The following is a 12,798-nucleotide window of genomic DNA, read 5'->3' on the forward strand; positions in this document are numbered from 1 at the left end:
TGCTTTATTCAGAGATTTTCTGATGGTACTTTAGGTTCCATCCAGGTAATTTAGGGTTGATGTTAAAATTGGAACATGGATCAGAGAAAAAAGGTGCAATTTTTTTTATGGATGAATTGAGAAAAGTATAGAAGAATATGAAATGAGAATATACAGAAAGGATGCTTTTAGATCAACTTACATATCATTTTGATTTGCAGGATCCATACAGATGCAAAATGGCAGCTTAAAACTCTAGTGAAAAGAGCAATAGTTAAGTTATTAAAATGAAAGTTTTTAGATGCAGAGTTAGGACTCTTAAAAGAACTAGCACAAGAACATGGGACTACAGAGACAGTTTTAAAAGATGGTTTTGAGAATTAAAAGGAAGATTGCAATGGGAGAAGAAAGAGAAGGCAGTAAGAAACATCTCTTTCTACATTATGTTGAATAATAGAATTGTGGAAGCATTGGAGTCCTAGAGAAGCACTAGATAAGGAAATAGTATTGAAAAGAAATTCCATGCATTTTAATAATGTTAGCAATGAGAAAGATGAGAGAAATACAAGAGAGAGCTAGAGGACATTGCGAGAGATTGGATTTGACGAAATGTTCAAAAGAAAATTTATTTAAATCTCAGAAAAAACTTTTTCCATTTTATTACCGAAGGATGAGTGCATTTCTCTCCCTCTGGAGTTGTTTCCTTTCCCAGGGAACTCAGAATGTGTCACTGGGAACTAAAACAAAAAATTCACTATTGGTGAAAAAAGACAATGTGACTTGGAATTATAAAAAGGAGTGACTCAAGGACAAAAGGGTCATTGTTGAGAGTTTGCGAACGCATCATCAAAAGTGCCCCAAAAAGGTTTATCGTCATCCAGGCTACCCGGAACTTCTTCCCTGGTGTTTCTTTAGTGAACACCGTCAAACTCCCCGGATTATTAGATCCTCCAGTTCTCCATCGCTTCCTCGACCGACTCCAAGAAAATCCTTTTCTTGGAGTTGGTTCTCAACAAGGATTCTCAACTGAATTTCATCCCCACTGAATGACCGACCGACCGAACGAACTCAATCCTCAATCTGGAAGTCTCCACAATCTAGTGCTTCAGGTATTTATAATGACATGCGATGTCATGTAAACTCTCTCTCTCTATCATCAATTCAAGTATTCATTTCTGTTAAATTAAATTGGTTATTTTAGCTGTTAACCTTGTATTCGAGTCAATCACTTCTGTCTCGCTGTCTCTCAACTCTCCTCTAAAATCCAACCATCCACGTACATGACCGCTCACGCAACTTTGCAAATACTGTGTTCACCTTGAAAGACACAGTGGTGTCAGTCCTGACGAGGCACTAAAGAGGTGCCGACCCTCTGGTCACAATATGATTCAGTAAAGAGAAATCATGAAGAAATTTTATACAGAGCAACAAAGAAAAAACTTTAGATTCAAAGCTGAGGAAGCATTTTAAAGACTTCTACAAGGATAGAATGACTATTACTAGTCATTCTCTCCTTTGGGGCCTTTTTATGCTCTCTTTTGAGTGGGAAAGGGCCTAAAACCACAAAAAAAAAAAAAAAAAAAAGTTATTCTCTCCTTGGAGACTAGTGAAGATGGAGTTAATGAGGGATTGAGAAATTAAATGAGATGATGTACACTTATTAGAAGAAATACAGAAAGAAAAAATATATCAACAGTAAACGATTATGGATATGAAGAGAGACCCTGGACTCTGTTGGAAAGTCTTATTAGTGGTGGCAGAAATAAGTAATGAAACAAAAACATAGACACAAGAAGAAATAGAGTTATAGGTGGACTATAATTTAGAAAAAATGAGACTTGTGAAAATTGAAAGAGGGATGAAACAAGAATAATTCCTTTTAGAATTAAAAACATCCAAATGAATACTGGTAGGTTTTATGTGATCTAAATGAATATTTTTAGATAAAAGGAAACAGCCTGGAAAGTGGTACTTGGTTCGACATCAGAATTTGTGCATTTTAACATTTTAAAAATTGATAGTTTACAATTTTTTCTTAAATTTATAAATGTAGAATTTCGTTGTCATCCCTAATAATCAGCCCTAACAAACTTGAAAAGTACTTGGAAATAGATCTTTAAAGTGGTTATTCTTGTTGATTTCTCAAATAAAATAGTTTTTAAAGATTTTATAATGTAATATAAATGGAAAAATACAAATTTATATGAAATATAAAAAATTATTTGTATTGTTTCTAAATATTTAATATTATACAGTATTTTTATTAATTTTTAAAACTGACTCAAATTATTAATTTTATATTTTTAGTGGCAAAAAATGGAGAAGATACTGAAATTCAAAAAGTAGGAATTAGTTTTATAATAATACATTGAATAAAATTTAAAATATTTGCATACTTTTTATTATTTTTAAATCAAAAGTTTCATTTTATAGTTTATTTTATTATTAATTCTATTGCAATCATATATTTAAATATTTGATTACTATAATAATATATACAACAAACAGGTTCACTTATAGTGCCAAACGATCTGCCAGATTATTTAGTTAACCATAATATATCCTAATGAATAGTTCAGCAGATAATTTGGTACTGCAACAACATTGAATGTCATATTAAAATATAAAATAGAATTTTAATGTCAATTTTTGTTTTCAGTGAATTTTATATTGTTGCATAATTAAGGAAAATATTAAATGTAATAGTTTTCAATTTGTTTTAAATTTTATAGACAATTTCAAGTATTTCTCAACAAACTATTGATTTATCTTTGCATCATTCTGATTTTGACATGAAGCATTGTTTTCCTTTAAATTTGTCTAATTCTGAACTTATCTTGGGAGTCTTTGTAAGTATCAGGTTTTGCCTTAATATTTTACTGTTATATAACACATTAAATTATCTTGTTTTTTAATAAATTAATTTCCTGGAATTAATTTTATTCACAAAAAAATTGAGAGTCATGCTTAAAGTTTTTAGTTACAGGGTTTGTACAGACCTGGAAAGTCAGGGAATAAGATTTTTAGCAGAAAAAGTCAGGGAATCTGCAAATACTGTGGAATCTGTCTGTTGCTCTTGCTCCCTTTTGGTCCGAACACATCTTTAAATTCGGTTCAGTATATTCGGAAAACTGGAGCAATGAAACATAAGTGCAACAAATATTGCCATTTATGTCGTAAACTATAAATGATAATCTAACAATTTAAATTTTGTTGGATAGAAGGTTTACGTTCATATTTAAAATGGTGGGTAATGGGGGTGTGCAGCTGTGTGGGGGGAGAGGTTGTGTGTGAACACCGAAAGTGGCTGCATGGCATTTGGGCAGTGAAATTTTGAATTGCAAAGAGGTAGGATGTTGAAATTTGTGTCAATTTGTACAGAATGACAGGATCTACAATATTATTTAGTAGTAATTACCAATAAAATAGAATTTGTAAAGTTATAAGCTGATAACTGTGTGAGTTGAAGAAAATTTTCATAATGTCAAAGAAATTAAAAAAAAAAAAAAAAATGAACAGAAATGTAAGAAACATATTGTTGGAAAGAAAAATTGAAAAGGAATCAGAAAAGCCCAAAATGACTAATGCCAAATGATACAGATTGTGTAGAGAGTGTAAGAAAACCAAGTACGTCAACTCTGATGGGAATATTTCAAGTGTGCCGCTGCCCAAACCAATATTGATTTGGAATGTGATGACCACCAAGACTTTATTTATTTACATCTTATACTTCCTGTAATCACATAAAGACAGATTCACATCTTAAACAATTGTGATTGTGTCCTGTACACAGCTCTCCCAATTTTTTTGACTTGCACAACATTTGGTTAACTCATTGCAGTCAGTTGATGTTGTGGGGGGAAGCAAAGAATCATCAGTCAGTTTAAGGATATTGTGTATGGGACATTTTGGATCACATGACAGACCTTGCAAAATTCATGTATTTTTATTTGTTGTATTCTTTGCTGCTGTATGCACATACAGTATGTGGAGATAATAATCCTGCCAATTTTGATAAACTGATGATTTGTGATATGTCTTCTCTCTAACTGCAAATTTCTATATCCACATGGCCCATGGAATTTTGGAAGTTTACATTTTGTTGATTTTCAAAAATTCCATGGACAATGACCTGCTTTTCTACCAAAACTCAGCTGCTTCCATTATAAGATTCAGGATGGGATTGGAAGAAATGCAATAACTTTGAATGAGTCTTTGCTGGACCAAAAATAGGAAGTGATAAGTGATTTCTCCATCTCATGGAATATGCAATTTTTTCTGTTTAAATTATTTTGAATTTATTCCTTCTCACAACTTTACAATGTGTCTTTTTCTTATTTAAATAAAATTTATGAATTTATTTAAATTAAATCATGAAATTTTTATGATGTAGAAATGATGTAGTTAATTATGTAATCAATTTTATGCAAAGTTTTTCATTTTTTATAAGTGAATAAAGTACTTTTTAAAAAAACTTTATATAATTGTGTGCAAAATGGGCTTAAATAGACTTGGCCAAATATTACATAATGGAAAGGGGGAAATGCAGAGACCTTAATTGGTCAGGGAATTACAGATGGAATTACCTGTATGGATCCTGTAGATAAGGGAATCGGCAACACTGTTGCATACAGTTTGTAATAAAGTAATCCTAATTGAGCATTTTCATTGAGAGCTATCACTATTCAATTATTCTGTTGGTCTAGTGTGTGAAATGGAAGTGGTGCCATTTTGACTTGGAGGCAGTGATGGTGACTTGTGAACATTTTTGGACAATGATTTTTTACTTTTTTGGGTGGTCATGAAAGTAATATTAAATATATATTTCCTTTTCCAAAGTTTGGTGCTTTTCTGTACAGTATATGGTTACTCTAATAGCAATGTAATACTTTGACAATAAAATTTATCAGTATAATTTTATTCAAAAAATTGTATTTTGCTAGAAAGAAGGCTTTTTATCTGCCACATTTTTCAGTTTCTGTATTTATAAAATATATAAATTTGGTTGTTATAATAATAATACTATGTATTGTTTTTTTAATATTTGTTTTTTAGGGTACAGGAGATAATGTTTTGGGGTTACATTTACAGAATGATCACTTGATTTCTTTTCTTCCAGATGTGTGTGTTGAAGGTATATATTTTATAATCAGTAATTAAATTTAATTTATTTTTGCACTCAACATCTTTCAGATTTAATAAATATTGGAAAAAAATTGGATAGAACCTCATGGGATATTGCTAACATTATCAGTAATTGTGATTTATGAGACATTCTATGAATTTATTGTTAAAATTAACTTTAATAAATAAAATTGATTTGTCAAAAATTGATTAAGGTATTGTAATAAACCAAAATATTTTTTTCAAAGATTAAAATATATATTCTATATTATGATTTAATATATTTAATTTTATTAATTAGGAAGAATAAAAAAAATCCAAAGCACTCAGAATAGTAGATATCTTATTGTATTGGATGAAAAGGTAAAAAATTTAAAAGTTTTGTTATCATAATTAATAAAATATAGTACAGTAGAGCATCAATTATCCGACTTACTTGGGGACTGGGGTTGGTCGGATAACTGAAAAGTCGGATAACCGAAAAGTATGAGAAAATACATTATTAGTATAGTGTATTAGGCCTGGTTTAAATACTAGCCTCCCTTTCATGGTCGAGCCAGTGCTGCCAGCTAAAACATGCAAAAATTTAACAAAAATAATATTAAAGTAGCCAAGACATAACCAAATATTGTAGCGCCACATCACTAGTGGACATTTGAATTTGCCAACTAGAATATGGTCGGTTAATCGGGGGTCGGATAATCGATGCTCTACTGTAATGTATTTTATGCATTATTTATCATGTATATATTTTATATATAAAAAGATAAAACAGTTCTAACTTCTCATTTTCTGATAAATGCTTTTTTCAAAAATCAATAAAATCTTTAAGTTAAATTGTGATTGCAAATATATTAGGATATATTGAATTTAGTTTTTAGAATCAAAACATATTATCATATGGAGTAGAATTTATGTAGCTTTACGTTTATTTTTCCTACAAATTAATCATTTTCTCTTAATTTAAATAATTTTTTTTAAATGACAAGTTTTTTACATTACATATGAGAGTTTTTTTAACCTTCACTAACGCATGAAAAAAATTGAGAGCATGTGAGACAGAGACAGGGTGTGCCCCTAGTGAGTAGTATATTCTCTCACCACTTAGTGTTGCACCAATCTATTTGCTTGCTACTGTGCAGTAAACACATAAACATGGTGCTGCCAATCCAACTGTGAAGTGCAAGCAGTAATTTGATTTCTACAGGCCAAAGGACTGAATGGAGGTGAATTCATTGAAGAATATATAATTTGTATGGTGAGAACGTCATGAGCTACAGATGTGTGTGTGAATGGTGCAGGAAATTCAAACAAGGATGTGCAACATTCATGATGAGGGCAGTCAAGGGAAAGAAGTGTATGATGACTGATGATTTGGTAGACAAAGTGGATCAGTTGGTGCAAGAAAGGCATTGGTTTATGATTTCTGGGCAGTGAGGAGTTTCCTCAACTTTCAAGGTCCATACTATATACCATTGTAACACAAGCTTGTTTAACAAATTGTGTGCACAATGGGTTCCGAAGATGCTCGCAGACTATCACAATACTAAGGATAGGCTCTGCCTTGATGTTTCTGCTGTGTTACCACCAGAATGGAGAGATGTTCTTGGACAAGATTGTGATGGGTAATGAGACATGGGTGTTGTTCAAAAATGTCTAGACAAAGGAGCAGTCAAAACAATGGATGCATACTTCATCTCCAAACAAACCCAAAAAGTTCAAATGATCATTTTCCACCAACAAAAGGATCGCAACTGTTTTCTGGGACAGAAGAGGCATTTTTATGATTAAATTTATGGCACCTGGGACAATCGTCAATGCAACCAAGTACTACAAAACTCTTCAACACCTTAGATGGGCAATCCAGGACAAAAGAAGAGGAATGCTGTCCAAGGATATAATTCTTTTCCATTATAATGCTCGTGCTCATGCTGCAAAAATGACTCAGAAACTCCTTCATGGGTTTAAATGGGAGGAGTTTCCTCATCCACCATACAGCCCAGATTTAGCACCAAGTGATTTTCATCTCTTCACTCAAATGAAAAAGTGGTTAGGAGGCCAGCAGTTCACAAGCAGCATGGAGCTGACTGACAGTGTGGTTGGCTGAATGCTATGTGGCGACATTCTTCAACATTGGTATACAAAAACTGGTGTCATGGTATGATGTCTGCCTGAATCGACAAGGCAGTTATGTGGAAAAATAGGTCAAGACTGTAACTACCTTCTACAAATAAAGTGGTTTGTTCTTCATTCTTATTTTTTTATTCTTAGTCAGTAAAGGTTGAAAAAAATCCTTCTACATTGCCATTTGAATTACTCTAAATCTTGCCATAACCATCTTTAAATGGTATAATGCTTATATTTGTATATATTCAGTTTCTCTTGGAGTTTATTAAAAAAAAGTCCAATTAAATTAATTTGTTAAAGCAAAATAATTTAATTACAACTTTGAAAATGTTAAATTTTTATGTGAAATTAAAAACATTTTATTTTACTTAAGAATAAAAGATTAGTTATAAGATGTAAATAAAAACTTTTAATTAATTTAAAATAACTATTTTGCCTTGAATGTACTAACTTTTTTACTATAAAAAGTTTATAAATATCAATATTTTTATTTTATAAATGATAAAATGTCTTTAAATATTAACTGTTTTAAATTGAACTGAGATCAGTTTCCATCATCTTCAAAATTCAAAATCTGCATTATTGAAGAACTAACACATAATAAATGAACATGATTAAAACAATAAGTTTCAAATGCTTTCATTAATAGGTATCTACTTATAAAATACACAAACATCAAATTCAGAACTTTGGCTTAACTAAATTTAAATTATTACAGAATTCAAATTTTACTCTTATATACAAACTTTTAAACTAGTGCAATCTTTTTTGTTAATTCTCTCATATAACAATATATTTATGAAAATAAACTTTTTCTAATATTAATATTTACTAATGTTATTTGGATGCTTCTTAATGTATGTAAGTTTTTAACGTTTAACATGATTTGGACAAGAACCCATCAATACTCACAAATTTTAATAAAATTTCTCAAATTAATTTAAAAGTAGAAAGCCAAAAATATCTGATTAACAGACTAAACTGATACTATTTGAATAATTAGACAAAATTTTATCTTACTACATGGAAAAGCTAAATATAAAGATAACAAAATTAATATATAATTTTAATTGTATATTAGTGTTTTAAAATTTATTAAATTATTTATTTATTCTTGTTGTGAAATATGAAAAAATATAATGAATAAATTGAAAATTTTAAAAAATTTATTAAAATGTTATTAGTTTCATTAAATTCTAATTGTATTTAATTTAATTAATATCTATTTAGGTCTTTTTACTGTAGTATTAAAATTATTATAATTGTTTTTCTTTTTCACTTTAACTTGAAAATCTTTTTAGGGGTATTTATATTTTAATTCAAGTATAATTTTGTGTAAATATAACTAGTTATATAATTGGTGTGTGGTATTGATATAAGTTAAAATTCCTTCCATTTATAAAAATTATTTTTCAGAAACACCTTTATATTATTTGCACGTTTACATTGTTGATCATAAATAAATATAATACAGATATAGAAGATTTTATTTTATTGGAATTTAAAGATTGTCAAAAGTAAGTACCTTTTTAAATTTTAATTAAATTATGTGAAAAGTTGTAAATTTTGTTACCACTACCTACATTACAAATATTTAGATTGAAATATTTTCATTATGAAGCTTAAAATATATTACTTTTCCAAATGAACAGTCTGATGATATAAGTCTAAATGATATTCAATTTCATCTTAATTTCAAAAATACTCTTTTTATTGTGTACTTTGAGGCCTTTAGCTCTTCATAAGTTGTCAGATTCTGGTATACTATTTATAACAATTTTCAATATTGAATTATGAATGAAAATTGTGTTCTATGAAATAATTTAGATATATACATATATACTAATTTTAAACACAAGAAGAATACAACTGAAGTTTTGTTTTTTATTGGTTAAGATAATTTCCTTTTGAGAAGTCTTAGGATCAATTTTCTACTTAAGGTCTTAGAGACGTTTTTAATCACTCTTTTTATTAACTTTACTTTACTGGAATTTATTCTTAAAAATTCTGTTATAACAGCCACTTTTATAGTGAAAAGAAGAAAGAATGGAATAAAAATTGACTGATATATCATATGAAAGGGTAGGATTTCAAATAAACAAAAAGGATAAATATTTAAAGAATATGTAAAGAACATTTCATTATATTTTTATGAGTTTTGTTTCAATTTAATTTTCTAAGTTTATTTGTACATTTGCTGTATTTTTTGTGATCCTAATATGCATTATGATTTTGAAATCAAATTTTACAATTTCTTTTCCTTCCATATAAAACAAATATAGAAGAATAATTTTGAAATAATCAATTTTATCAATTATTTTATAAAAAATATACATACTTTGAATTAACATTCTGCAGCTCTATTTCCAGGCTGTTCTACGTATGAAGTAATTTTAAATACTATATTATAATGTCATCTTGAAGGCATTTTAAATATTAATAAGGATTTTAAATTAAACACTCATTATCAGTAAAGCTCATTTGAACTGATACCAATGTTAAAAAATATAGCTGAAAATATTTATTATTTGTGCACACGGTCTAATTGCAAAGATTGCTGATTGTTGTCTTGGACTTTGAATGGCATCTTACATTTAAAGTCTGAAGTTGCAATTGTAAGATGCATCACAATTTTGAACAAATAAAAATGGTAAGAAAGTTACTTTATAATCAAAGATATACAATAAACTATAAGGAAAGGAAAAAAAGTTTTGAAAATGTAATTTTACAAATGTCACTAAATCTTGAATATTATTTTTCAAATCTGTTAAATTATTTTAAGTCGTACGCCAATGATCATAATTATAATTCAGAAAGAATTCAAATTAACACTACATTATCACCATTTATTATATATACAACACCAAATTAAATCTAAGAATTGGAAAGAATAGTTCAGCAAACTACACATCAGTTGCAAAATAAAATTTTTAAATTGTCACATGGATTATAATTATAAAGATCATAATTTATTATTGTCCATTGGGAATTTCTTCCTATTACAAGGGGGTAACATTTACATTATTTACTTGTTTTTTACTTTACAATACTTTGTGATTTTATTAATTTACACCTATTTTCCACAGATACATTCCATACATTTTTAATTTATTCTTACAATTTTTTTGTCATATTTCATTAATAATGGCACATTTTAATACTTTGTTAATGTTCGTTTGTTTTGTTATTATAAATGTCAATTATTTTACTAAAATAATTATAAATTTTATATAAGTCCTTTTTAGTCATTTTATTAAAGTTATTTAACAATTCTATTAGCGAGTTGCTTTTACAAGTTTGAGCTATGTCATAGTGCTCACGAATATCATTTAATTTTGGCCATTTTAATATTAAATGGTAAGGTGATAAGTCGTCAGCGTTACATAAAAAGCATTTTGTTGATAAACTTATATAAGTGTTGTTAACATAAAGCGAGTATTTATTTAAATGGAGTTGTACTATAAGGCGTTTTACATTCAAATTTACTGAGTACAACATATATGATTGAACTGATGGTATTTGAAATATGTCTAAGTACCACGGATGATATTTACTATTGTATAGGGAAAGTTGATCCTTGTTGATGGATTGTGCTATAGCTGAGTTTAAAAGAAGTGAGTAACCTGTTTTCCAATCTTGAATAATATCTTGAAATAATAGTTCTGATACTCCAAAAGAGTTGAAGATAGTTTTTAATTTATTATGCCATAGCTGTTTATTTTTTTGAAGTTTACTTTGCTTGATAATTTCATGGTATAGAGCAATCAAATTGTTGTCACTATTGAATTTGAGTCTGTAATAAAATTTAATAATGCTTTTTAATATAAACGGGAAAGACCATATATGATTGGTTTCATGGCATAGTGCATATCCAGGTATTGTCCGTTCTAACTGAAATAATCTGCATAGATAGTAAATATGAAATAGTTCCAATTTATAGAGATAATCCAAGCTCCAAATGGGACTGGCATAAAATATCATAGGATTAATAATTGAATTATAAAGTTTCATGTGTATTCTTAGATCAGAAGTTTTCAATCTGCTGCATAAAAACAAAAGATTATCGATTGCTTGTTTAACTTTATTATTGAGTTTCGAAAAACTAAAATATCCGGTTCGTATTTAACGCGAAAGTTGTTTATTAGTGACATTTTATTTTTTATTCCTTGGCCATTCCAGTTAGCTATAGAAACCATTTGATTATTCTTTATGACTTTGTTTTGTTGCCTATATTTTTGCTTAACATGATATCAACTATCTGTATTTATTTGATTACTATAAGGACGAAAATTGTTTACATGAACCAATTTGCTCAATTTTAGGCTATATGTTATTTTTTCTTGGTTTATCATTAATATATCATTACGGAGTTTCACTTGGTCTTTTAGTTTTCTCAATTCATGAAATATTGGGAATAATTTTTTCCTTCTTATCCTTGAGTTTTTAGTCAATTCTGGGGATATTTGCATATCTTCGCATTCTTCTAATGCATTTTTTTGTTGTTTCTTTTGAATAAAGGTATAGAAAAATTTATCACGAAGTTGCTTATTACTGAATGTTATTCTTACTGTTGTATTAGGTTGCTTTGTTATTAAGTTTGTTTCTATTATCTCAGTTTGGGCTATATCATGAATATTGAGTACATTGGTCATAAAGTTGTATACCTCTAACTTTGATATGGTTTTCGAGCTTGGATATTTATATACAATTATTTTTTCATAATTATTATCATTAATTAAAGAGTCTATTTTGAATTGCATTAGTTCGTTGTCATTTTTTTGGTTTTCTAGTTGTTGTTGTAAGTTTTTAATTTCTTCCTCCATATTTATCTGTCTTTCCTTAGTCTCACATATATCTTGACGTATTCGTTCTACATCTTCTTTTATATAGGCCATTTGTTCTAACAATTTATTATTTGAAGTATTTATTAAATCTGATATTTTCTTCCATAAAAGTGCCATTGTGGTGTCAAGTTGACTAGCCGAATTGGTAAGAAGATTTGAATTAATATTAGGTGACTCACCTGTTGAGCCTAGTGAATTCTGCTGACCAGGTTCCGTATTTTGATTCGAGAATTCTTTTGTTCCTTCTTGTAAATCATTTTTCGGTTGTGTTCCGTAATCCGTAATGAGTTTAGAACTTGAAGTGCATGGTTGAGCTTGTTTGTTCTCTATCCTCGTTCTAGTCAATGGAGGTCTACCACGCCTGACTGGAGATCTTTGCATATTATTATTTTTTTGAATATTTTTTTGCTGTTTCCTTTACCCTTACTTAGATAATGTTAGTTTAAACTTGTATTAGTCGTAAGTTAATTAATTAAACAGTAATTCACCACTTTCCTGAACAATGAAGGGTTCGCAGAAAAGTCACTTGCAGCATCAACGTTCAAACACGCCCCCCCCCATAGATTATAATTATTATTGAATAAAAACCTAGAAAATTGTTTATATAATGCAAAAACAAACAAATTGTTTTTGTTAAGTTGCACATAACCTAATAATCTTTCTTGATATTTTAATAAGCTTATGTATGAAATATTAGAAAATAATGGATTTAATACAAATTTAC

The 12,798-nt window shown here is 28.7% G+C and overlaps 1 protein-coding gene across 1 annotated transcript in view; it reads left to right on the forward strand.

The window, feature by feature from the left end:
- rod (rough deal) overlaps positions 1-12,798 on the forward strand; it is an 82,635-nt gene that overhangs the window by 8,981 nt on the left and 60,856 nt on the right. The window contains exons 6-10 of the mRNA XM_067281868.1: positions 2,287-2,321; positions 2,712-2,828; positions 5,035-5,113; positions 5,405-5,466; positions 8,647-8,747. Coding sequence (XP_067137969.1) covers positions 2,287-2,321; positions 2,712-2,828; positions 5,035-5,113; positions 5,405-5,466; positions 8,647-8,747 — 394 coding nt within the window. The remainder of the gene's footprint in view (positions 1-2,286; positions 2,322-2,711; positions 2,829-5,034; positions 5,114-5,404; positions 5,467-8,646; positions 8,748-12,798) is intronic.

Source organism: Centruroides vittatus, unplaced genomic scaffold (assembly GCF_030686945.1).
Source record: "Centruroides vittatus isolate TY-2023 unplaced genomic scaffold, ASM3068694v2 contig_927, whole genome shotgun sequence".
In the NCBI taxonomy this organism is placed as follows: Eukaryota; Metazoa; Arthropoda; class Arachnida; order Scorpiones; family Buthidae; genus Centruroides; species Centruroides vittatus.